The 25,093-nt window shown below is 37.6% G+C and overlaps 11 protein-coding genes across 11 annotated transcripts; 8 read left to right on the forward strand and 3 right to left on the reverse strand. All coding sequences in view use genetic code 12, as the record gives it.

The window, feature by feature from the left end:
* Nucleotides 1-3,050: 3,050 nt before the first annotated feature.
* On the reverse strand, nucleotides 3,051-3,818 carry KGF56_000924 (uncharacterized protein; the record flags this gene model as incomplete). Its single annotated transcript, XM_049326884.1, has 1 exon — nucleotides 3,051-3,818. One exon carries the CDS (start codon nucleotides 3,816-3,818, stop codon nucleotides 3,051-3,053), a length of 768 nt encoding a protein of 255 aa, XP_049181828.1.
* An 872-nt stretch (nucleotides 3,819-4,690) lies between these two features.
* SPO11 (Spo11p) lies at nucleotides 4,691-5,827 on the forward strand (the record flags this gene model as incomplete). The annotated part of the gene is made up of 2 exons (XM_049326885.1): nucleotides 4,691-4,734; nucleotides 4,819-5,827. 2 exons carry the CDS (start codon nucleotides 4,691-4,693, stop codon nucleotides 5,825-5,827), a joined length of 1,053 nt encoding a protein of 350 aa, XP_049181829.1.
* A 189-nt stretch (nucleotides 5,828-6,016) lies between these two features.
* IPP1 (inorganic diphosphatase) lies at nucleotides 6,017-6,895 on the forward strand (the record flags this gene model as incomplete). The annotated part of the gene is made up of 1 exon (XM_049326886.1): nucleotides 6,017-6,895. One exon carries the CDS (start codon nucleotides 6,017-6,019, stop codon nucleotides 6,893-6,895), a length of 879 nt encoding a protein of 292 aa, XP_049181830.1.
* A 260-nt stretch (nucleotides 6,896-7,155) lies between these two features.
* On the forward strand, nucleotides 7,156-8,904 carry RAD57 (putative DNA-dependent ATPase; the record flags this gene model as incomplete). Its single annotated transcript, XM_049326887.1, has 1 exon — nucleotides 7,156-8,904. The coding sequence occupies one exon, from the start codon at nucleotides 7,156-7,158 to the stop codon at nucleotides 8,902-8,904; it is 1,749 nt and encodes a 582-aa protein (XP_049181831.1).
* Nucleotides 8,905-9,488: 584 nt separating this feature from the next.
* MAF1 (RNA polymerase III-inhibiting protein) lies at nucleotides 9,489-10,940 on the forward strand (the record flags this gene model as incomplete). Its single annotated transcript, XM_049326888.1, has 2 exons — nucleotides 9,489-9,494; nucleotides 9,615-10,940. 2 exons carry the CDS (start codon nucleotides 9,489-9,491, stop codon nucleotides 10,938-10,940), a joined length of 1,332 nt encoding a protein of 443 aa, XP_049181832.1.
* Nucleotides 10,941-11,535: 595 nt separating this feature from the next.
* On the forward strand, nucleotides 11,536-12,528 carry ARA1 (D-arabinose 1-dehydrogenase (NAD(P)(+)); the record flags this gene model as incomplete). Its single annotated transcript, XM_049326889.1, has 1 exon — nucleotides 11,536-12,528. The coding sequence occupies one exon, from the start codon at nucleotides 11,536-11,538 to the stop codon at nucleotides 12,526-12,528; it is 993 nt and encodes a 330-aa protein (XP_049181833.1).
* Nucleotides 12,529-12,648: 120 nt separating this feature from the next.
* KGF56_000930 (tRNA dihydrouridine synthase) lies at nucleotides 12,649-13,977 on the reverse strand (the record flags this gene model as incomplete). The annotated part of the gene is made up of 1 exon (XM_049326891.1): nucleotides 12,649-13,977. One exon carries the CDS (start codon nucleotides 13,975-13,977, stop codon nucleotides 12,649-12,651), a length of 1,329 nt encoding a protein of 442 aa, XP_049181834.1.
* A 693-nt stretch (nucleotides 13,978-14,670) lies between these two features.
* Nucleotides 14,671-19,113, forward strand: KGF56_000931 (uncharacterized protein; the record flags this gene model as incomplete). The annotated part of the gene is made up of 1 exon (XM_049326892.1): nucleotides 14,671-19,113. One exon carries the CDS (start codon nucleotides 14,671-14,673, stop codon nucleotides 19,111-19,113), a length of 4,443 nt encoding a protein of 1,480 aa, XP_049181835.1.
* A 447-nt stretch (nucleotides 19,114-19,560) lies between these two features.
* On the reverse strand, nucleotides 19,561-22,362 carry PMS1 (ATP-binding mismatch repair protein; the record flags this gene model as incomplete). The annotated part of the gene is made up of 1 exon (XM_049326893.1): nucleotides 19,561-22,362. One exon carries the CDS (start codon nucleotides 22,360-22,362, stop codon nucleotides 19,561-19,563), a length of 2,802 nt encoding a protein of 933 aa, XP_049181836.1.
* A 403-nt stretch (nucleotides 22,363-22,765) lies between these two features.
* Nucleotides 22,766-23,536, forward strand: KGF56_000933 (uncharacterized protein; the record flags this gene model as incomplete). Its single annotated transcript, XM_049326894.1, has 1 exon — nucleotides 22,766-23,536. One exon carries the CDS (start codon nucleotides 22,766-22,768, stop codon nucleotides 23,534-23,536), a length of 771 nt encoding a protein of 256 aa, XP_049181837.1.
* Nucleotides 23,537-24,084: 548 nt separating this feature from the next.
* PHO13 (Pho13p) lies at nucleotides 24,085-25,047 on the forward strand (the record flags this gene model as incomplete). Its single annotated transcript, XM_049326895.1, has 1 exon — nucleotides 24,085-25,047. The coding sequence occupies one exon, from the start codon at nucleotides 24,085-24,087 to the stop codon at nucleotides 25,045-25,047; it is 963 nt and encodes a 320-aa protein (XP_049181838.1).
* Between the last annotated feature and the right edge of the window lie 46 nt (nucleotides 25,048-25,093).

Genomic DNA, 25,093 nt, shown 5'->3' on the forward strand with positions numbered 1-25,093 from the left:
GGGGGGGGGCAGTGAAAAGAAGCGTGTGGTTTACTAAATGTTTAGTCTATAATTTTTCCCTGTCTTTTCCTTATGGTTCCTTCTTTTCCTTCTTTTCCTTATGTTCCTTCGTTTCCTTATGTTCCTTCGTTTCCTTCTATTCTTTTTATTCCTTCTTCCCTTTCTTTCCTTATTTAATTTTTCCCTTCTCTTTTGCTAAACGCGCACCTCAAATTGAATACAGATTTGAAATGGGATATCCGGGGTAAGGTTATTTTTTTCTTCTTTTACACAAATTCAAAAATGTGTGATAGTTTGAAGAAATATGACCTAGTCACAAATTGTGTGATAATTTGTTTGACAAGATTCTTTCTGTGTAACAGAACTGGTAACAATGATTATTCTCAGAATGTAAATTAAGCCAGGAAAAAAAAAAAAACCTATGAAATAGTAATCTATGACACTAAATTAACCAGTTTGATAAATATATCTTTATTGATCTATAGTGTCAATTATCTTTTAACCTCAAAAGTTTACGGGGACTAAGTTTTCGTACTTGATATTTGAAAACCAATAGTTATTATTGTATTTCTTTGGTATCAACCCCAAACAGCTTTTTAAAAAATGCTTGTTTTTTTTTTTTCAAAAACTGAGGACACACAGGTTTTGGTTGTATTTTGGTTCAAAATCCTTTGTCTACTCTACTTTCTCTACTCTTCTGTTTACCCAATATTTTCTACTCTTCAGTTTACCCTATATTGCCTACTTTTCAGTTTACCCTATGTTTTCTACTTTTCAGTTTCCTCTTCTCTCTGAGTCCTCCCACTGGTAAAAAAAACAGAAAAAAATAGATGTTAATATAACTGCTGCAATTTTAAATGGTTTGCAAAAATCGATTTAACGCTTATTTATCAACACTGTTAATTATCAACACTCCTTTTTTTTTTCTCCACCTCAAAAGTGAGAAAATCCTTTGAACTTTGTATATATGCGAATTCTTGTTAAGAAGTAATGGAAGGAAGAGAAGTGAGGGACTGGATGATAGTATAAGCTGCAAGTAATTCAAGTGGGGTGTAGTCCTTACAACAATACTAATAACCGCTTCTTAAGGTCTCTTATGGTCTCTTCTACTCTATTTTTAAGCTCTCTTTTTAAAGTTTGATAATATTTCAATCCCAAAATAACCTCTTAAAAAAAAACCCAGAGACACAACACTATCATCATTACTACCACCAATTATTTTTAAACTATCTCGATATACTTTTTGTATATCGATAAACTTTTTGTATATTGATAAACTTTTTGCAAGTGTTTTTCAAATTGTTATCACCAAATAGAATATGGTTCATCCATAAATGTAGTTATAGATCTGTGATTGACTACAATTACGCACAAAAAAAGAAACAAACAGTATAATAAATTATATAAAAATCACGACAAGTGATGTAGTAGTATAGAAGAAAAATAAAAGTAGGATTTGGTCACTAAAGATACATTCTATTGCATATGCAACTGGCAAAAGGAAAAGTACGATAACGGAATCATAGTCCTTGAAATAGCCCGTGTGTCGAATGACTTTGATTTCTCTTTAAACAGCTTGCGATAAGAAAAAGAGGTGGATGTGACGAAACCCCTCTTTTTTCTTTTTCCTCAATCAAGAAGATGGTTACACGTTGCGTAGATACATATTTTCAAGTGTTTACACTTTTCACCATTTTCATCAATTAGAAATGCGGCTATACAAGAATTACCAAAAGAGTACCAAGGAATAGATTATCTTTCCGTCCCACTTAATTGCACAAATTATATTGTGCATAGTGGGGTGGGTATGCACTATCTCGCTTTGCTCGCTACTGTCGTAAGTAGTCGATGTGCTCCACTATGCCACCAAGACGCACCTCAGCAGCTACTCCACTCGATAGTCAGTGCTGCTCCACTCGATAGTGTCAATCTCGCTTTGCTCGATAGTTGTCGGGCTAGTATTGAATTTTTCAGACTTTTTTTTCCTTCTCTTCTTTAATTATCAATACCCAGATATAACAAAGGAGAAGTAACCCTGGATTTATGTCACCTCATTGAGGCTAGAGTGTGAATAGTAACAAAATGACTACCTTGTCTAGTCATCTGCAACAACTCCCGAGACTTTCCAACGCAACTATTAATACAATCGCAAAAACACTAAAGCTATATAATTCAATCGATATAGCTAAAATCTATATCTTTTGCAAGACTAATAAAACCGTCACCGACAATAATGTTGTTGCTGACGAGGTCCAATATGTTGGTACGTACGACCCTTCCTTTTCACTGGAAAAAGAAGAAATCGAACAAGTTGAAGAAAGGGAAATTCAAAATCTCAAGAGTATAGTTGAAAAATTGTCTACAAAGGGTGATAATAAATTGATTCAATTTTCGAACCAGAATGAGGGCACAGATACTTTTGTGAATGAGTACATTGGGCACTTTATGGATAAATTCGTTATCATTTATCTAGTCAATTGATACATAGAACTAAACAATGATATATATATCTACTCCACTATCGAGCGAAGCGAGATAGTGGAGATTGTGTTGCTAGTATTGGTCCACTATCTCGCTTCGCTCGATAGTGGAGACTGTGTTGCTAGTATTGGTCCACTATCTCGCTTCGCTCGATAGTAGAGATTGTGTTGCTAGTATTGGTCCACTATCTCGCTTCGCTCGATAGTGGAGATTGTGTTGCTAGTATTTGCTCCACTATCTCGCTTCGCTCGATAGTGTCGATATATGCCAAGATACGGTTTGAGAGGCTATATCTCCTTTATACCCCACTAGTAATATGTAAATATTAATATACATTAAATGCTAACATTGCTTATTAAAAAAAAAACGACGTTGATGTGACAGAATAATAAAAAATGCTAGTTGAAATTTGAAAACGTATGAAATTAAAGTGATGAATCAAAAAAAAGGTTATTCTATTTTTTAGGAAAAACCAGTCAATGGCATTGCGTAATAATTTACCCACCTCCCCCCCTCCACCTCTTATGTTCTTTTTTTTTTCTTTCTTTTTTTGGTCTTTTTCTTTTGTACTACTCTGAGTGCCTTAAATCCACTGTTTTCTCAAAAGTGTCGTTAGATTTCAAAGATGAAGATACAGGTGGGCGACCATCGGGTGGTTGATATGAGTGATCCAGCACATTAGCACTTACCACTGCAATGTTATTTACTTGATCCCTACCTGTTTCATTACCACTCATGATGTTTGTTTCTGATAGTTGTGTTGTACTTCTTCTTGGAGGTGGACCCCGGGGTCTGGTAATATTATCGATATCCTCATCACTATCATTACCATCTCCAGGACTACCCAAGTTACGACTTAGATAAGCAGCACCATCAGCATCAACGGTAGTAGCAGCAGCAGCACCACCTACAGACTCGTTCCTAGTGTGAACTTCAGGTGGATGTTGAACCATTGACTTTGCATTTGGATTAGCATGAAAAATTCCTCTTGAATCGTAGTATCCCATATCGTAGTCATTTTCATTGGCAGTGGCAAAATAAGTAGGGACATAAGCCAGCGGTAAATCAGGATCAAGAGGTGAAGGTTGTTGATACTGAGTTTGTGATTGTCTATAAGATGGAGGCGTCATCCATCTTGTTCCGTATATCGGTTGCTGTCCATGTTGAGTTCTCTTCTTATTAACTCGAATCGTCCCAAGAATCACAATAATTATGAGGACAATAAATATAGCAAAAAATGCCCATCTTGCACCACCTGCTGAATTTTCCCAATATCCGCCATCATCCCAGTCCCGTTTAATGGATTTTTCCACCAGGGGATGAATAACCAAAACCATCTCCAATACTTGTCTGCAAGACTATATTGTTCTGTTTTTTTTATTTATTAGGAAAAACCCCTTCTAGAATTTGATATAGTAGCAATAGTGTTTCCCCAGCAAAACTCTGCTGTAAAAGACACTCAGGGGTTTGATTGCTAATCTTTCTTGATCAAATCTAAAGATATATTAGTTTACCTTTTTTTTCTCCCTCCTTTACTTCCTTCCTCAGTTTCGGGAGAGAGAGAAAAGCTGGTGAGATTTGATGTCAGTCGGTAGCGCGAAATTAGACCACCCCGGAATTATCGACCGACACTATCGACCGACACTATCAAGCGACATTATCGAGCGAAGCGAGATAGTGGAGCACATAGAGCAACACACAATAGCTCCACTATCAACACTATCGAGCGTAGCGAGATAGTGGAGCACACTAGCTGTCACTGACACTATCGACCGACACTATCGACCGACACTATCTGCCACCTAAAATAATTGAAACAATTATTATGCATGTATTCCCCGGATATAACAATCTCCGAATAACAAGAAACTCGCCACATTTTTCTCAAGACACATCTTGCAACAATAACGCTTCTATAATAATTTTTCTTGATGCACTTTTAAACATGCACGCGACACTATCGAGTGAACTCGCTCTGCTCGATAGTATCGTAACAAGCTACTGAGTTCACTCGATAGTGGAGCACACTAGCTGCCAACATGCACTACTTAGAAAACGTATTATTATTAAATTAGAGGATTGATGATTCCTACTAAATTAGAGGATTGATATTTGTTCATTTCTTTTTTTTTTTTTTCTTCTTCTTTGTTCGTCTTCTTTTCTTTATGTTTGTAGATAAACGATATACATTTATATTTCCATCAAAACAATGATGGAGCCAGTAATAGTAACTATAATCGACAATAGTTTACTGTAAGTAAAATTGTAACATACTTGGCATCTATTTTCTTTTCCCACTAACAAATATTTCCCCCCTCCCCCTTCTTTCTTTTGTAGTACTAAAATTAAAGTATTAGAAGATATTTCGCAGCAAATTAAAACGGCATTTGTAAACCATAAGCCAGTCCAATTGATCTTGCCAAATAGTCAAATAGCAGATAATGATGATAGTTCATTACCGAGAAAACGTCAAATTTACAATTCTGTATCTTCAAAGCCAATCGAATTACAGAGATTTGCAGCTTATGTCAAGATCATTCAAATTTTGATTAACCATTTGAAAACTACAAGAAATCAAACGACAATTAGAGATATTTATTACCAGGATGTGGAAATGTTCAACAAGAGTCAACAAGAGTGTAAGAACATGCTTGTCCAAATAGTTGAAATTTCCTTGGGATGGTCTTTGGTTGATGATTTGAATATCCATCCAGCACAAAAGGGTCTTGTTTTTGGTTACAATATATTCAAATCTGCAATCGAAGAACCATTCTTGATTCCCAATAATTACAAAGAGTATTTCGAGCAGCTTTTTAGAGAGGATATGGATACAAGTGCTGTTTCCGTAGTCGTCATCATATTCGAAAAAGATGCAATATTCGAATCATTTTGTAAACACTTGCTCATCCACGGTGTTGGTGTTGGTGTTGCCTCCAAGGAAACCAAGATTAGCTATATGGTAGTTACTGCAAAGGGGTACTCCGATTTGCTTACACTTCGATTCCTCAATTGGTTAACAACGAGGATCAAAACTTGCCAATGCATTGGGTTTTTTGACTCAGACGTATATGGTATCAATATCTTCAAACAGTACAAGGAAAATATCAATCATCCCATACAATATGCTGGAGTTTACTTACTCGAATCAAATCCAACGTATTGGTTGAATATCAATGCACGCGATTTCCTGTTGATGACAAATTTAACTACAAAGCTACAACATATCGACCCCCGGTGTCATCGAGAGTTAACTAGAGGTGCTTACTTGATGAAAAAGGCCGAAATGAACGTAGTTACTAACAACTATAACGAATACATCATCAAAAAAGTTGACACACTGCTTTGATTAGTTAACGGCACGTGACACGCCCACTTTGTTCCAAAAAAAAAAAAAAAAAAAAATTTCACTCAACACGACAACGATTTTTTTTGGCCTACTACAACCCATTTTGTTCATATATATATATATATATATTTTTTTTTTTCACCCAACGTTTTTGAACTTTATTGGACAAGTTAAATCATCAATTAAGCCATGTCATCCTCCTCTCCATACACCACACGTCAAATTGGCGCTGCTAATACCTTGGACTATAAAGTCTACATTGAAAAAGATGGTAAGCCAGTGTCACCATTCCACGATATCCCATTATATGCTAATGAAGAGAAGACTATTCTCAATATGGTTGTTGAAGTTCCAAGATGGACAAATGCCAAAATGGAAATTTCCAAGGATTTGAAATTCAATCCTATTGTCCAGGATACCAAGAAGGGTAAATTGAGATTTGTTCGTAACTGTTTCCCTCACCATGGTTATATTCATAACTATGGTGCGTTCCCCCAGACTTGGGAAGATCCAAATGTTGTACACCCAGAAACTAAAGCTAGGGGTGACAATGATCCATTAGATGTTTGTGAAATTGGTGAGAAAGTAGCCAGCGTAGGTGAAGTTAAGCAAGTCAAAGTTCTTGGTGTTATGGCGCTTTTGGATGAAGGTGAGACCGATTGGAAAGTTATTGTTATTGATGTCAACGACCCATTGGCCTCTAAATTAAACGACATTGAAGATGTTGAGCTGCATTTACCCGGATTATTGAGAGCTACAAATGAATGGTTCAGAATTTACAAAATCCCAGATGGCAAACCCGAAAACCAATTTGCTTTCAGTGGTGAGTGCAAGAACAAAAAATACGCACAGGATGTTATCAATGAATGTGCTGAAGCTTGGTCAGCTTTGATCAATGGTCAAAGTGTTGACTCAAAGGGAATTGAGTTGAGTAATAGTTCTTTGGCCAAGACTCCTACTTATATTGCTGAAGTTTCCGAATCTGATGTCCCACCTGCTTCTCCATTACCAGCTGCTCCAATTGACAAATCTATTGATAAATGGTTCTTTATCTCTGGTGCTCATTAAACAAACAAACAAACAAACAAAAAAAGAGAGAATGCTAGCTATGCTGAACTTTTACATGAATGAATATTGCAAATTCCACACATCTTCTCTCGTACTCTAAACGTAACAACTCTTTTTCAAATCAAACTCCTCCTCTTTCCTTGATGGTGACAAAATGTGATGATTATTTGCGCGCGCTAAGTTGATTTCTTTTTTTCTTTTCCACCGAATTTCAGCCATAAGGGAAGAATGGCAAAAAGGTTTATTATCAGTTTTCTTTTATGGACGATTACAAACAGCTCGGGCCAGGTGAGTTGAATAGTTCTCAGAAATTCCCCTTTTTGGTCTCGCTATTACAGTCTCATGGTAAATTTATTAATGACTTGATACATGAGCCACTTCGCGGTGAAACCAACTTGTTTGCGCCGAATTTTTCAAAGTTGTTATCTAGACCAGTGAGGGAAATCGATGAGTATTACAAGTCGTTAGATGATGATTTACGGATCCTGCCGACGGATATAAACGAGCTACTAGGAGGAGGAGAAGAAGGAGGAGGAGAAGAAGGAGGAGGAGGAGGAGAAGAAGGAGGAGGAGGAGGAGGAGGAGGAGGAGAGGAGGCTGAGGGTGAGAGTTTTATTAGTACTGGTTTACCCGATATCGATGAAGCGCTTGGAGGATCGGGGATTCCACTTGGTGAAATAACAGAAATATTTGGAGCTAGCGGGTGTGGCAAGTCCCAATTTGTCTATCAAATAATCCACAACTGTACATTGAAATACCCCGAAAGCAAGCCTGTGCATATAGCAACTGAGGCATTTATGGAATCAAAAAGATTACAAGATATTTTCAGCAGTGATGACAGTGTACCGGTAAAGCAGAAATTGGACCAAGTGTCATATATATATTGTCCCGATTTGGAAAGTCAAGACCATATACTATTCACTCAACTACCAATCTTATTAGATCGAAATCAAGGTTGTACAAAGCTTCTTGTTATTGATTCTATAGCACAACATTTTCGTAGAGAAGATGCAATGTCAAATGCTACTTTTTTAACCAAAAAACTAGAATCACAGTTGGAGGCGTTACGTGATGATCAAGAGTTTTCAACTACAATTTTACCAAAGCAACGAACTCAATTAAAAATGGTTGTACACAAGTCACAGAAATATGCTACACGATCAACAAAAGTACAGTATCTTTGTCAGTTGTATCGTCATCTCACTCGGCTAGCAAGGAAGTATGGTATTGCAGTAGTAGTTATCAACCAAGTGAGTGCTCATACTATGGACTATGACGATAACAAATTGTTAGATCAGGTCCTTTTTGATGATTTACTATATCCGTTAAACTTGGACTTTCAAACTCTTATTGCATCCGGGTGGGATGCAAAAGTGATTTCCAAGTATCTTCCACCAACTTCAGTTCGGTTGAACGAACGAGATTTGGAATTACTAGAAACGGAATTCCTTAATAGTTCCGATACTTTAAATAATCGCTCTTACAAAAGACAGCGAGGAGAAGGTAATGAAATAGTTGAAAAGGATCCAAGGTTTAATAAAGTGAGGCAGTCGGACCTATTGGAAACCCAAAAAGAATTAATCATGAAGGCTCATGAACTACGTAATAAAAACACCAAAAAAGCAGTACCCACAATGGGGTATCCATGGTCAATAAGGATCCAGAATAAGATAATGTTGATGAAGACGTATAAACCTATACTCAAGCTGAAGTCAGAGTTGATGGATCAAGATGCCGAGGTATCAGTTGATTTGGAGTCAGGGTTAACATTTGCATCATTGTGTCAGGGCTTTCATGTCAATGGGAAAAGAAACCATTCTAGTGCTGAGTCGAGTGAAGATGCTTCAAGGACCAGTACTACTGACGATGGAGAACCAGCCCCGCTGTTACTTAAAGGATGGCAAGTAGAACGATTTATCAAGGTTGTTTCCAGCTCGCATAATATGAGCAATGGAAACAGAAATCGTTGCTCGTTTGAAATTAACAAGCAGGGGTTGAAACAAATTTAATCTTGTACCTGCATCTCATCCACTATTTATTTATTTATTTATTAGAAATGATCATCACTTTTCACCAGTACTTTTCACCAGTACCTCTCACCACCTCTCACTTCATGGTTAAAGCCTTTCGCGTTAAACAAAGCTAACCTTTTCCCTGCATCTCATTTTTATAACAACCTACAACTATTTATTTATTTATTTATTAGATACTCACCAGTACTTTTCACCAGTACTTTTCACCAGTACTTTTCACCAGTACTTCTCACCAGTACTTTTCACCAGTACTTTTCACCAGTACTTTTCACCACCTCTCACCACCTCTCACCACCTCTCACCACCAGGCTCTCACCTCATGGTTAAAGCCTTTCGTGTTAAGCTTTTTTTTTGCACCTACAACGGAAAACGTGTTTCGTCGTGTATTGCACGTCAATCTACAAACAATAACGGAACATCACACAAATTAACCTCAATCAGTTGGAGCAAAAGAAGGTTTTTTAATAGTAACAAGCCGCTTAAGTGACTTTTTAGTAACTTGTGTCTATCTACAGCAAGTCACCATCAACAGGTTTAAAAAAGAGAGCTCATACTGGAAAATGAAGGTACGTTTTCCATTCCATTTTATAGGAATATTTTTTTTTTCTTGTTAACCCGAGGTATATATATTGATCAAGTGAATTTTCCAATGCTAACGGGGTTTTCCACCCTTTTCCACCTTATAGTACATTGATGAGATTGATTTAGAGTTGGTCAACCAGGAACTTAACTTTAGTCTGCCCGATGATAACCTAGTGATACGAGGCGGGTGTGAGTTATTCACAACTAAACCGATTGGTTCCGATCGCAAGCTTTTCAAAACCATCGATAAACATTTGAACCAAATAATTGAGGATAACCAGATGTATCGTTCGTTGGAAAGGGAAAGACGAAATTCTGCAAATTTGGTATCGGGGGCTAGTAATAGCAGTCCCGTTGAAACAGCAAACCAGCTGCTGCATCATCCTATGTTACCTCCGCAAAAAGTGCGAAGGTTGAGTTCGACTTCAACCCTGAGTAGAGAGTTGCACAAGGATCTGGTTGCTAGCAACGAGAGCACTTCTCCTTTACTATCGAAGTCGTGTCCAGACGATAGTTTAATAGAGCCAGATCAACGAAAGCAGAAGCAACAGCAGCAACAGCAGCAGCAACAGCAGCAACAGCAGCAGCAACAGCAGCAAAAGGAAGAAGAACCACCAATTGACCAATCTCCATTTGGTCCATTGAAAAGCCCCACCACTAGGAAAACTTTTGCTTATTTAATAGCAATTTTAAATAACACCTTTCCTGACCAAGACTTTTCTGGCTTGCAACCGACGACGGAGAATTTTTGTAAAATCGATTCGCCCGAAGATTTGGTTCAGAAATTCAACAACTTATTAATATCATTAGGTAAGAAGGAAGATATACTAAACTGGATATGGGATATAATAAACTCATATATGGATGTGTTGAGTGTGAAAACTTCGTCCCCACAATCCGGTGCTACCGTTGGGGGAGCACATAGCTATGGGCATAGTTACAACTCGAGCAGGAAAAACAGTCTCACTAGCAATAACAATAACAACAACAACAACAACAACAATAGTGGCAGCAGGCATGGGTCATTAACAACTTTAACAGGAAGTTATTCTTCCCCGTTTAGTAATGCCCACTATGAAAACTGTCAGATATACCAATTCCAACCATCAGACGAATCTATATTCGAAGACTTGACCTATCCATATCAGCCCATGTGGTCATACTATTGGTTTATTTACAATAAAAGGAAAAAAAGAGTAACTTTTTTGTATTTAGCAGCAATTAACAAAGTCCATTTCAACAGTGTTAATGCTCTAAAACGCCGGAATAAGGCTAAACTTAATAAAGAAGTAATCAATGGTTACGATGACGATGACGAAGAATACGATGAGAATGACGAGTACCAGAATAATGAAAATGATGAGTTTGCAACCGATCTGAACCTTGAAGATAATGCTGATGCCGATGTTGTAGGGGACCTTGAGATTTGAAAAAAGGAAGGAAAAGAAGAAAAGAGGGAAAGAGGGAAAGAAGAAAAAGAAGAAACGTCAAGTATCAATCACCCTTTCCCCTTTCCCCTTTCCCCTTTCCCTTCCCTGTCTCATGATCTCCAATTCTCTTGTTATCCTATTATTTCAGTTTAGTTATATCTTGATCACAATTGCTATTGTTTGTCTTTCAATTATACAAATATCCCTTCACCTTATTGTTTTTCTTTGAATCTTTTTATTTCTCTTTTCGTATGAGCTCATCGCACGGAGTAAAAGATGGGAATTCCGCTTTAAATTTGCTATAAGGGGCAAAGGGGCAAGGGTGGCGGAATAGCAATGCCACACACATACACGACAGAATAGGTATCACGTTGTGTGAGTGAGAGCAAGTTAAGAAATCAGTTTGCTTGCTTTTCATTGATGGTAGTGGGACAATAGGTGCTGTGTCCCTACCTAACATAGCAATATTAATAAGAAATACCTTGCAATTTTCATATTATTCAATTCTTGCTATTTATATAAATGCAAGAAAGCCCCCTTTGTTACTGAGATTTGAGATTAAGAGCTATAACCAAGTTTGTTGTTTCTTTTCAAAATGTCTACTCCAGCAGCTAAAAAAGCAACTGATGTTTACTTTACCTTGAACAATGGTTTGAAAATACCCGCATTAGGGTTGGGAACGGTTCCTTCAGATAATCCAGAAGATGTTAAAGATCAAGTTATTACAGCGGTTAAAGCTGGCTATCGTTTAATTGATACCGCTTGGTATTACGGTACCGAGAAATATGTTGGTCAAGCTTTGAAGGAACTCTTTGACGAAGGTGTCGTTAAGCGTGAGGATTTGTTCATCACAACAAAAGTGTGGCCCTCATTTTACCATAGTCCTGAAAAATCGTTGGATCAATCTTTAGAAACATTGGGTTTAGACTATGTTGACTTGTTCTTGCAGCATTGGCCAATTGCCTTGCATGGAGACGAAAACGGTCAACCAGCTGCTCCTAAGGACGAAAATGGCGATTTGAAATATGACGATGACCCAGTCTCAGGAACCAAATTTATTGAAGTTTACAACAAGTTGGAAGATATTTTGGACACCACCAAAAAGACCAAGTCGATTGGTATTTCAAACTATTCAATTCCAAAGTTGCGTCAATTGTTACCCCATATCAAGAAACATGTCCCTGTTGTAAACCAAATAGAGTACCATCCACAGTTGCCTCAACAAGATCTTGTGGATCTTTGTCAAGAAAACAAGATTATTGTGGAATGTTATTCTCCAGTGGGAAGTGGAGGCGCTCCTGTTTTGAAACTCCCGCTCATCCAAGAGTTGGCCAAGAAGTACAATTGCTCAACAAATGAAATCGTGAATGCTTATCATATCTTGAACGGTAGAGTTGTTATCCCAAGATCATCGAATTTGGAAAGAATCAAATCAATTACTGGCTTGCCTGAATTAACAAAGGAAGACTTGGATGAATTGTACCAAATTGGTGTAAAGAATCCAAAAAGGCATATCAATGACCCATGGGGTTACGGATTAGGATTCCGTTGGTGGGAAGGTGATACCAAGAGCAAAACATTTGATTAAATAAAAATAGTAAATAGACAGCAAGTAAAGAGAATTGTGACTTCCCCCCTCCCCCCTCCTCCTCCTTCTTTGCCTCTCACTATTTACATGCAACTTGAACAATTTTTGTGTCGGTGGCAGCTAGTGTTGTTCCACTGTCTTGCTTTGCTCAATAGTGTCGTGCTGTTGCTGCTGTTGCTGCTGTTGCTGCTGTTGCTGCTGTTGCTGCTGCTTCTTCAGCACTTGAAAGCCTTCTTCATTCTCAAGTTTCCTCTTTGCTGTTTCCGATGATGCAAGCAAGTCCAACTCACCAGCGACTTTTAACATTCTTGTGTTTTGTTTCTCACCATCAACTTTCCTAAAGTATGGCTGACACCTCCAATACGGTACCTCTTTGTATTTTCCACCCCATGACTCAACAGGCCCGTCAGTAATAACATCTATTTCCGCAATGTTTGGCCTTCTATAAATTTCCTTCTCTACTATTCTTTCCACCTCCTCAACAATTGCATTCCAATTGTCAAAAGAAGAACGTACACTAGTCAGTCCTATTTTAGGTCTCAATTCTGTATGCACATTTAGAAACTCATGCAACAACTTGAAAAAATGAGATTTCATGGAATGGGTTGATGCGGGGCTATTAACGTCTTTAACTATCTCAAAATATTCTCGTAGTATCTTGTCTACTCTGGGAAACTGCATCTCCTTATTATCATCCTTGGTCCAAAAAACACCTGGATTATACAAATTACCCTCTGCTGACATTACAGCATCACAACTTACCTCCTTTTGACATCTCTCTATATCCGCAGGATACAAAATGTTCCCATTTGCGAAAAATACCTGGTTCTCGGGCAAGTTATCTCGAAGATACCTCAAAATTTTCCAATTGGCAAGTCCTGTTTGCTGACCTTTCATTTCTCTTGTCCTTCCGTGAATAGTAATGAACTGTGCCCCTGCATCCAAAACCATCCTGGCATAATCCAATGATTTTTGCCAATCGTCATAGATTCGTATTTTTGCAGTGACCGGTATAGACAAATTATCATGTAGGTTTCTAATGAGTTTATGAATCAAGTCCCAATCGTCCATAAGGAAAGCTCCGTATTTGCCCCTTCTCGCTATTCCTTGGGGACAGCCCAAATTCAAATCCACAGCATCACATTGATTTTCAACGAGTTTTGCTGCTTCAAGTAAATAATCCGCATCGTTGGCGCAAAATTGAACTATCAAAGGTCGGTCTTTTTGTTTATCACCATCTTTTACATTCCACATACTTGAACGATATTTCTCGCTTGTTACGAATAATTTAGCATGAAACATGGGCGTATAGCAAAGATCTGCTCCATATTTTCGTGATAGAATCCTCCAAGCTAGTTCGGAATGATCAACCATTGGCGCAACAATGGTTTTCGGCTGCCCCATCGCTTCATATAAATTACGATTTTGTAATTTCCCTAATTTAGTCATTTTCGTAAAAATATTAAAAAAGGGAGTTGAAAAGAGTAGCCGAAACTTACCAAGCTCAAATGTCAGTGAGTTATGTATAGAGGCACCTTTTAAAGTTATACAGAAACGAGTCCATAAGAAACTCATCAACTAACAAACTAACAAAGCTCCATATTACCTTGATTGAAAGAAAAATAAAAAAATTAAATTGTGAGCCGCCTCATCGCAAGAAAAAAAAGAAATAACTGGAAAAAGAAGTTCTTTTTTTTACTATTTTCTGCTTTCAACTATATCAAAAATTTTCAAAAATTTTCTCTCAAAAAGTTCCTAAAATGGAGAATTTAACCCATCGAAGTCTTAGTCACGTGTATGTTACTGAAATCGAACTGAAATTTTTTTTTTTTAATTTTTTTTTTTGGCCATAAAAGAAGAATCAATACACTAAAGCTTTTAAAGTTGTTGTTGTAAGAAGCTGCATTGGTGTGTATTGATAGCTGGGAAATGATGAAAGGGTCTAGTTTGAAAAAGTTTTTTATTTTTACAAGAATTTGAAGAAATTACCACCAAGTATACCGAAATTTAAAGAGTTGAGAGGTACGGATTTTTCGCGTTGGTTTCTATTGTATTTGCCTATAGAGTTGCTTTCATTGGATTAGAACGACACAGCTGCCAGCACTTGAGACCAAAAGAGTTTGTTTTAAGTCTTACAACACAATGTCTTTGACGATAGAAGAATTAGCTGAATATCTAGCAGAATGGGACGGGTCTGGTTTCATAAGCAATGTTGAAAAACCATCATTATCGCAGGAAATATGGGACTATAGTAACGATATGGTACCACAATATACCAAGCAATCCTTGGAGGATCCAAATTTTGTGTTTCCTATGGATCCTCGATTTCATCCTGTAATTAAAAGATACCTATCGTTGCCTTCTACAGTGGCGCTTTTGCGAACTCAACACCCGCTTTATATTCTGTTACTAAAATATCCAAACATTGATCCATTTTTTGAACAGAAAGTTTTTAGCAAGGAGTACCTTGCAAGGTTCTCTATGGAAGAACTAAGAGCCTGGGGAGAATTGCACAAGAATAAGGATGATGAACTTGCTTTGGAAGACGAAATCATCAGTGACAATGTGAATGACCATGAACAAAGTGATGAAGGAGCAGTAAATAAGAACGAGGTGCAAGTGCAAGTACAAGTGCAAGATATAGCAGCGGAAATTAAAGAGTCAGAAAAAAAGCAAGATGCCATGAAACAGAAGTTAGTTGATTATTTTGGACGCGCAATAGCTCTAAGAAGAACTGAAGAGCAGACTACTGCTGCTGCTGCTGCTACTGCTACTACTACTGCTACTACTACTACTACTACTACTACTACTACTAGCAAGAGAAAGGTAGAAAACTTGTTAAAGTGTCAGCAACTATTTGACAAAAAGGTGAAAATCATTGACGCGATTTCTAAACGGAAAAACTCGACTCTCAAGACTTTAAAAGTGATAGAGGACAGTATAGCATCATTAGAACAAAGAATAAATGATAAAAACACAGCTTTTTTCCAAAGTGTTGAAAAGATAAAAACAAATGGTGAATTAATAGAGTCGCCGAAAGCTGTGGTGAATACAAGGGTTGCAGATGGAGAAGAAGAACAGTCTGATAGAGAGGTTTTGAACAATGAGGAAGCGATGAAGAATGACGAAGATTCAATCGATGTTGGGAAGTCAAAGTTGGAAGCTAGATTCAATTTGCTGTTGGCAGAATTGGAAATGCAACTTCATGAAACACAAAAAAAAATTGCTGAACTCAAAAGCAATATCCAAATATTGGAAAGCTGGAACGATAATCCAGATATTCAGGTACGAAAATTGGCGAAAAGGGAGACGGCTTTAAGGAAAAAGATTGAAGATGTCAAGGCAAAAATAATCCAAAGAAAAGAAAAGGTAAAAAGGAGAGAGGAAAATGATGCTAGGAAGAAGAATGGCTTGAAGAAAAACAAACTTGCTGGAACTAATGGTGCTGATGGCTCTGGCGCTAGTGATACTGCTTTTCCTTCTCAAAGCAGATTCAGTAATACGACTTCAAAGCAAATTACACTGGAAGATTATCGGCGAATTACTTTGGAATCAACAAAATCACATTTCGAAGAACTGATAAGAGAACTAAGAAACCAGCTTTGCCAAAAAAAGAATTCTAAGAAGAAAACAGAGGAAAAACTAGTCAAAATCAGAGACGAATTTGTAGAAAAGCAGATTAAATTTTGCAAGTGGGGAAAGAAGATCTTGAAAGAACCGGATGAAAGTCCATGTGAGTTGGGAGTAATGTTAAACATTAAATCAATTTCTTCAATCATGCGTCTTAACAAATTCTTTCATGAGTTGCTGATGCCAAATAATCTCCTTCTGGACAGCGAGACCTTTTACATGACATATAAGGAAGCTAAGACCTACTTTTGGCATTACCAGCGTTTTTATTCGTTCAAAAGGAAACTATTTAGCAATAGAATTTTTTATAAATGCAACGGTGCTCAATGTTCCAACCCAACGTCAAAGACACAACAGCGGCTGCTGCGCACTTCAACCTTAATTGGTTGTAATAGCTCCATTGTCATATCTTTATGCGAGCAGGAAGGCAAAGTAAAAGTTCATCATCGTGTTAAACACAACCATACTATAAGTAGTTACAACGATATCATACATCAAAGAATCAAAAAAATTCCAAGAAGTTGGTGCATGATGGAGATTGCCCAAGGACATGATTTCAAGGTGGTTAAAGATAAATTAGCAAGAATTCATTTTGGAACAAATATTATGGTGCTTGATCAGAGTAATCGAATAAAAGCTGATTTTTTTCGAAAACTAGCGTTGAGTCCTAGCCTAGATAAAGAACGCATTGCCAAACGATTGCATGAAGATTTGTTAGAATGTGAGGTACATTTGAATAATCGAAGTCACTATGCGAAATACACCAGATTTGATCAAAAAACAACGACAGTGTTAACTGATAACGATGAGCAATGCAAAAGCTCTTGGTCTTTTATAATTGGACTCAAAGCTTTCTTTTCGAAACTGCTGCTGCTGCTGCTGTATTGTAAGGAAGCGTTCTTTTTGGATCTGACGCACCATGATGTAAAATGTTTTGGCAAAGCTGGAAAGAGGTCTGTTGAGCACTTGGTTTTGTACACTGTTCTTTCCATAAATGAGTTAACGAACAAGGGATTGCCAATTTTTTTTTGCATCACCAATTCACAACATACAAAGCCACTACAACACTTTTTCGAAACAGTGAAAACTCAGTTCAACAATTGGAAACCTACGTTAGCAATAATTGGTTGTTCTCCCACTGAGAGACTCAGTGTTAGGGCAGCTTTTGGTGATGACGATGATGGTAATAACGAAACGTTGAAAGTTGTGTTTAGCAGATATCATTTCTTTAGGGATTTCATGTCAAGCGTGAAAAGAAACGTGACTCTAGAGAAATATGGAAAAGATAATAGTCTACTATTCAAACATGGGATTCTTGAAGAAACAGAGGGACTTGTGTTTGTTAAGGAGAATTCAAATGAGCAAGCATTTTCAGCTTTTGATTCCAGGTATGAACAGCTGTTAGCAGAATTTTCAAAAGATGAGAATGGTGATGACGATGACGATGGTGATGATGATGATGATGATGATGATGATGATGATGATGACGATGACGATGATAATAGCTGTCGTTATGATTATGATTATGATTATGACGTTGACGATGATACTACCTGTATTATTGATGCTGTTAATGAAGAAGATGAATTTGGGTTTTCCATAATTGAAAGTGACATGATGAGACAGTTGGACGTGCCAAAGGTAAACCCGTCAAATTTGCAAGAAATTAGTGAAGCAAGAGAAATAGCGCGAATTTCGATGCTTGTGTGGCTAAGTGCGAGAACCGTACAAGAGGCTGACATTATTTTCAAGACTTTTGTTAAAAACTTTATTGAGTATCCTGAGTTTGTTCTTGATTTATTTTATTGGTATGGGAAACGAAATTATATTGTGAGCTGCTATTCCGATGTCCCAGTCGAATTGGAGTTGAAAACAGATTTTGTTGAATCGTGGCATAATTTGTTTAAAAGTCAACTCTCACGAGGCACTGTTAGATACCGAACAGCTGACAAGATCGTACATGCACTAATAAAAAAATTCTCAAACTATTTTGACACCAAACAGCTCAAATTTCAACAAGACCTGCTGCAAGAAGAGGCTAAAGGACTAAAAGATATCGTGAATCTGATGCTCTTGGAAGATATTTCTAAAAGAGTCAATGATAAAAACGGATACTGCACAGTTATTGCCAACAATGGGCAAATCTACAACGTATATGGAAATCGCAAGTCACTCAAGTGTACTTGTCCATCGTTTCCTCATCTCACGAGGAGTTGTCAACATTGCCTTATGGTCCTTCGTTTAATAAATGAGAAGGGTTTAGTTTTGAAAGCACCTCGAGCGTTGAATCCTAATTCCCTGCTTTCAGAAACTCAACGTGTTGAAAAGAAGAAAAGAGGTATTGGTTATCTTCCAAATGAATTTGGCACGAGTTCAACGTTGGCAAGAGCAGTCGATATTGGAAACAAAATACACTCTCTCGGAAGGAAGAGAACTAGTACTCCAGTTTCAGTCTCTTCGAGGCCCGAGCTTGCGACCGCCAACAATAATGACGACGTGTGTAGCTCAGACAGTAATGTTGATGACTTTCAATCTGGTGGTGTTGATGATAGTGTCAATAATTCTTATTGCATCAACAACGACAACAACGACTTTAATGATGATGATGATGATACTGGTTGGTCTGAAACCTTGCAAGGTAGATCAAATGTCAAATCTGGCGAAGGAAATTTGAAAGCTACTTCAAATAGGGATGAAGAAGATTTTATCCACTCCCCGAATCTAGAGCGAGCTCAAGCCCGAAAGAGAAGACGACTTGAACGTAAAGAAGCATTGGACGAAATACAAAAAACTCTTTCCTTACTAGAAAAGCATGCCGATGAAATATCGAGTGACGAATATGAAGATGAATGTGATTTCCTTACAAAGAAGATGTCTGGATACGTAAACCTTCTTCTAAGCCTTGATAAAAAAGACAAAACTTTGGAATCCCCTACACGACAGAAAAGTACATAGAATAAAACCTCAGCTATATATGTACATATACACATACCGATTTGCATGATCTAATTGAAAGAAACCTTTGTAGAAAAAATAGAGACGTTGCAGTATTGTACTCAAAACTTGCTAATCATCAGGAATATCAATGGTTATCATTATACAAGATTGGGTCACGCAAAGCTTTCGCAGGAGTTATAGATTTGCAAACTGCAATGTCTACTATGTTTTTCTTCAATAATTCGACATTCTGTCAAAACTAGTCAAAAAGTTTCAAGCATCATCAAGTGGGAACAAAAAAAAGCGGAGTGGCTATTATTACCCTTTTTGGAATTTTCTTTGCTTATTTAGGATCAAAATTAAATAAAAATGAAATTTTTGATTTTTTGCTTGTTTTTGATACTGTTTTTCCTTTTGCAATTGAAATTCGTCAGGGTCAGCAACAGCAACAAATTAACCAATTTTTTATATTGAGTAATCAGGATAGCTACTTTGCCAATTAGCTAACTCGATTATGTGCCTCATAGTTGGTCGACCATGAGGACAATTCCATGGTTTATCAAGTGTGCTCAAATTTGTCACGATTTTGGTCATTTTGTTTTTTGTTAGCGATGATCCAATCATGATACTACTTCTGCAAGCTTTCATAGCTACAATTTTTCTAATTTTCGAACATTTTATACCCCTATTACTAGGCTGTTCGTTTATCAAGTTGATCAACTCATAAAAGTCGTCAACACTAAACATTTTGTTCTTGTAGACAGGTAGTGATGTTAGCGAAATCCGTGATCCTGCTGGTTTGCTAGTATCGATTGAGACTTTGAATCCGTTATCTCGAAAAACGCTCTCATGGTCCAATACAAGCATTTCATCAATTACATTCAAGTCCACAAATAAGGGTGTAATCAATGGCTGATAGTGGATGTTGAAATCCTGCAATAGTCTCTCAAAATTGTATTTTTCGTCCGACGCGTGCTGGTCGATTATAAGTAGATTTGTGCCATGAGTAACCAAAATGAATCCAAGATTAAATTGCCCAATCAAATTCATGTTGAGGAAATCCGATTTTCGAATCTGGTAAATTCCATCGTCATGCAAGTTTTTATTGATGCTAACCTTTTGTGACAGATCCTCTTTGATGTTTTCAAACAGTTTTAGATTGTTGATAAATGTATACACACTCTCTGAAGACTGTCGGCATTGTTGCATAAATAAACTGAAGCTGCTATTTTTCGCGGATTTTTTTGGGAATTTCTCCTCAAACTCTACTTCACCAATCTTCATGTATATGGACTCGGTTTTCAAGTCTTCCTCTACTGGGAAAAAGTTTTCACCGTGCTTGTCCTCTACTTCTTTCTCCTCCTCATTCTCTCCTTCCTCTTCCTCCTCTTCTTCTTCTTCTTCTTCTTCTTCCTCTCCTCCTCCTTTTTCTCTTTTTTTTTCTCGTTCTTTAGATCCTATATCTATGGGATCTGGTTTGGTGTATAAATATGACGATAAGATGCTCTTATGACGAAGTTTAGTTGATCTAAGTGGACTAGGTGTGTACCTGTTTATATCTGAAACAATGTCAGATTGCGGGGATTGAGAGACGGAGCTTTCAAATGACGCATTGCTACTTTTGAGTTGAGACATTGTTAGATCCAGAAATTCTGTATCTTCAGTGTCTTTTTCATTTGCTTCGGTTGATGGCTCTTTTACGTAGTCACCTTGACCGTTCATTGCTTCTTGCTCCTGCGGATACTTTCCCCCCAATTCCAAGTTTAAGTTCAAATCTTGACCACATCTATCATCTCCATTCATGGTGTCCAACAAAACGCTGTTGAAAATCTCTTTCCTTTTTTCATCTGTCATTATCTCATTGCTTTCATTTTCCTGCTCACATTTGTATCTTAAAAAATTCATACTCATCTTCATATCACCTTTTGTAGAAGGGGCAGTATATAAACCATTACCCTGCCTCACTTTAGGAGTATCAATGTCGTCCATGTCGTCCATGTCGTCCATAGTTGTTGACTTGAACTCAATCAAACTACCAACTTCTTCAAGATTACTTTGACGTGTTTTTCCTCTCTTTAGCTGAATATCATTCACATCATCATCTTTCTCCTCCTCCTCCTTCTTTTCTTCTTCTTCTTCTTTTATGATTCTGCGCTCACTTTGCTGGGATGGCAAGCTTCTTGGAATAACAACTTTATCTTGCGTTTCATAAAAGTTAGTTAATTTCTCTCGTATTGTTTCCAAAATGACGTCCTCTTTGTGGATTAGTATACTGGTTTTATCAGGTAAAAGATTCACATCTATAATTTCAGGATTCATTTCAAGATTTATAATAAATACTGGGAACTGAACATGGTTGAAAGATTTGTAAACTTCATTAATTAGTTTTGTGAGCTTCTTAAAAGCGATAGGCCTCTTGTTGATAAAAAGGAATTGACGATCCTGCACTGATCGTCCAAGTCCAAATGAATAAGACGAAATGTGTCCTGAAAAGTTCACATCGGGGGTAATATCAAGATTTACGTCAAGCAAATTAGTATTTCCATTGGTGCCAAAGATTGAAATCAAATTCTCAGTTACTGTGTTATTTACGCCACCCCTTGAAGATAAAACCAAGCTCTTTTTTTTGCTACTGCTACTACTATTATTATTATTATTATTACTACTATTGGTGTTTGTTACCTCAAACTTGATTTCTGGATAAATCAATAGGTAGTTTATAATAAAGTTAACTGTCTTGTGAAACTCGCGCTTTGAGTTTTTGGCAAAATTCTTCCATCGCACAGGAAACCTCTTGAATACCTGTTCAATTGATACTGTCGTTCCCGATTTTGAACTGTAACCACCCCTTTTCTTGGTTTTTTCAACTAATCGTCCCAATTGGTCAAACCTTAAGATATGCATTATTGGTGACGACAGAGTCGTTCGAGTATTTACCACAACCTTATCCGATAAAGCACAGATTGAGTTCAAAGCCTCGCCACGGAACCCCAATGTTTTGAGTCTAGCCAAATCACTTATATCGCTGATTTTCGATGTGTGGTTTCTCAAGCAAAGAGTCTCAAAGTCATTTTCATCTATGCCCTTACCATCGTCCTGTACTGTAATTGAATCAATGCCATAATTGACAAAATTGATCAGAATCTTTCTTGAGTTTGCATCTATGGAATTTTCAACAAGCTCCTTAACAATTGATCGCAAGTCTATAATTACTTGACCAGAAGTAATTTTCGAAATATCAGACTCGTTTATTCCCTGTATCAGCATCTCTCATTAAACCCTCCTACCTCTCTCTCTTCCCTGGCGACTTTACTTTGAAGTCAAATAAAGATGAATAGAACGCGTTTAGTAAAAGTGTTTTACTTTTTTTTTTTTTTCATTCTAGAAGGAAAGCCGCACGGTTATCAGCGGTTAATGAAAAATTGATTCCTTTTAGGAAGGGAAGAGCATGGCCAGACGAAGAAGTGAGTCTGGCAAGGCACAGTACGGTACGGTAAGGCAAGGTAAGGCACGGTACGGGGAAGCTTCCAACTGTGAATAACTTTCTATTGGTATTTTGAGCGTGAACTTGGGAGTTGGACCTCAAAATCACCCCTCATAGCAAATACCAACTCGCTCTCGATAGTGCTGCTATTGCGTGCTGCACCACTATCTCGCTTCGCTCGATAGTATGGCCAGACGAAGGAGTGAGTCTGGCACGGGGAAGCCGCTAACTGTGAATAACTTTCTATTGGTATTTCGAGAGTTTTTCACAGCATGGTTGAATCTGGTGTTATATTATAATAAGGTCTACGACCAGTTGACCTTTGATGAAGTTAAAGCATTTGATATTCTCTTGTACAAGAGTCGGAATCCGCATTTGGATAAATATATCAATGATCTCGTTTTGAACATCATTAACAATATGATCATCAACAAGAGTCGGCCAAACAGCTTACAAAGTGTCTCCTGTCTTGTGTATGACACAAGGACCGATATGGTGATGAAATCGTATTCTCTTGTATTTAGCCAATTTGTCACCAATCTAAGTGAAGCAATCCATGAACTACGAGAAGATCTCGAAGGAGATACCTCTGCATTGTTGGATTTGCCCCATGCGCCATGGCAAGAGATTTATGCCCAATTTCAAACCTCGCTTTTCAAGCATATACAAGAGCTCAGGCAAGAAACGACTACAAGTGACCAAACTGCTACTTCAAGCTCAAGCTCAAGCTCAAGCTCAAACACGGCAACGGAAAATGACCTATTTTTCAAAATTACGGTGCAATTGGACAGTCGGATATATCCAACAAATGAAGGTTGGGTGAGGCTCAACGAGGGAAACACGCTCGAGGAACTGGATGCAAGGGCATTCACACTTAAACCCGTGTGTCAATTGGACTTGGACTTACTTTGCTTTGAAGTTGTCAATAAATACCACACAAATTCAGAATTGTTCTAGTTGTTGGATGAGGGAAAAAGAGGCGGGAAAAAGGCTAGAGTAAGTGTCCATCTCGACTATCGAGCAGAGCGAGATAGTGGAGCGGCACTTAGTAGCTTGTTACAACACTATCGAGCAGAGCGAGATAGTGGAGCGGCACTTAGTAGCTTGTTACAACACTATCCGCTCTGCTCGATAGTGTCGATAGTGGAGCGGCACTTAGTAGCTTGTTACAACACTATCTCGCTCTGCTCGATAGTGTCGATAGTGTTGATAGTGTCTCTGGTGGTCAAAATACGACTTCATAAAAGAGGTTATGATACAAAGTCCCATCGATTACATCATCAAAAATATGTCAAAAAAAAAGAAAGAAAAAATAAAAATACGATAGGATCGCATTTAATTTAGAAAGGATCTTTATTTCCGTAGGTGTTTAAAATGGTAAGAAACTCCAGTTTCAGTTTCAGTTTGACAATTTTGACATGGTTTGCTTTGTTTTGAAAGTTAAATAAGTAGGCAGGTAGGTAGAGATACTACTTTCAACGGGTGCTGAGAAAAATAATAAACAAATGACTTTTAAAACTGTTCCCGTATATATCAACAGCCACAGTGAAGCATTGAAAGTATTTGAGCAATTTGATAACTTTTTATTAGATTGCGATGGAGTAATTTGGCTTTCTGAGCAGTTGATTGAAGGAGTTCCCGAGTTTTTGCAGTTTCTTGAACTTCACAAGAAAAACTTTGCGTTTGTAACCAATAACTCGTCGCAATCGCGTCTGGGGTATATCAAGAAGTTCGAAAGTCTAGGCATCCATGGGATCGAAAAAGGTCAAATCTATACAACAGGGTATTCAGCAGTTTTGGAACTAAAGAAGATGGGTATCGATTCAGGCTCAAAAGTGTGGGTTTTGGGAGATTCTGGAATCGAAGAAGAATTGATTGATGAAGAGTATATACCACTTGGTGGCTCCAGTGCTTTGTTGAATGAACCATGGAACCTGAAAAACCCGCTATTGAAAGTTGACCCTGAGGCAAAAGCCGTTATTGCTGGATCTACCGAAAACTTCAACTTTATGAGAATAACTACAACTCTACAATATTTGATGTATGATAATAAAAAATTACCATATATAGGTACTAATGGAGATCGTAACTATCCTGGTCCAGATGGGTTGGTTCTCCCCGCGGGAGGAAGCATGGTAGACTACATGTCATATTGTTCCAATAGGCCATATATAAATGTCGGCAAGCCAAGTAAAACTTTGGCTGACATTATATTTTCCAATAGAGGGTACGATAGAGCAAAAACAATCATTATAGGAGACACCTTAACGTCAGATATCAAGTTTGGCAATGATTCCGATTTGGGTTGTGGACAAGGCACAATGCTTGTATTCTCGGGAACTACTACTCCGGTTGACTTAGAGGAGTTGTTAGTCTCAGGGAATCGAACTAAAGAGGAAGATACTCTAGTGCCGAGGTATTGCGTAGATTCCTTGACAGAATTGTTGAAATTGTTGATAAGCGGATGAAAGTTTATAAAGGAAAACAAAAAAAAAAAAAAATAAATAAATAAAA

The sequence above is a fragment of the Candida oxycetoniae genome (genome assembly GCF_023343755.2).
Source record: "Candida oxycetoniae strain CBS 10844 chromosome Unknown scaffold4, whole genome shotgun sequence".
NCBI classification, from domain to species: domain Eukaryota; kingdom Fungi; phylum Ascomycota; class Pichiomycetes; order Serinales; family Debaryomycetaceae; genus Lodderomyces; species Lodderomyces oxycetoniae.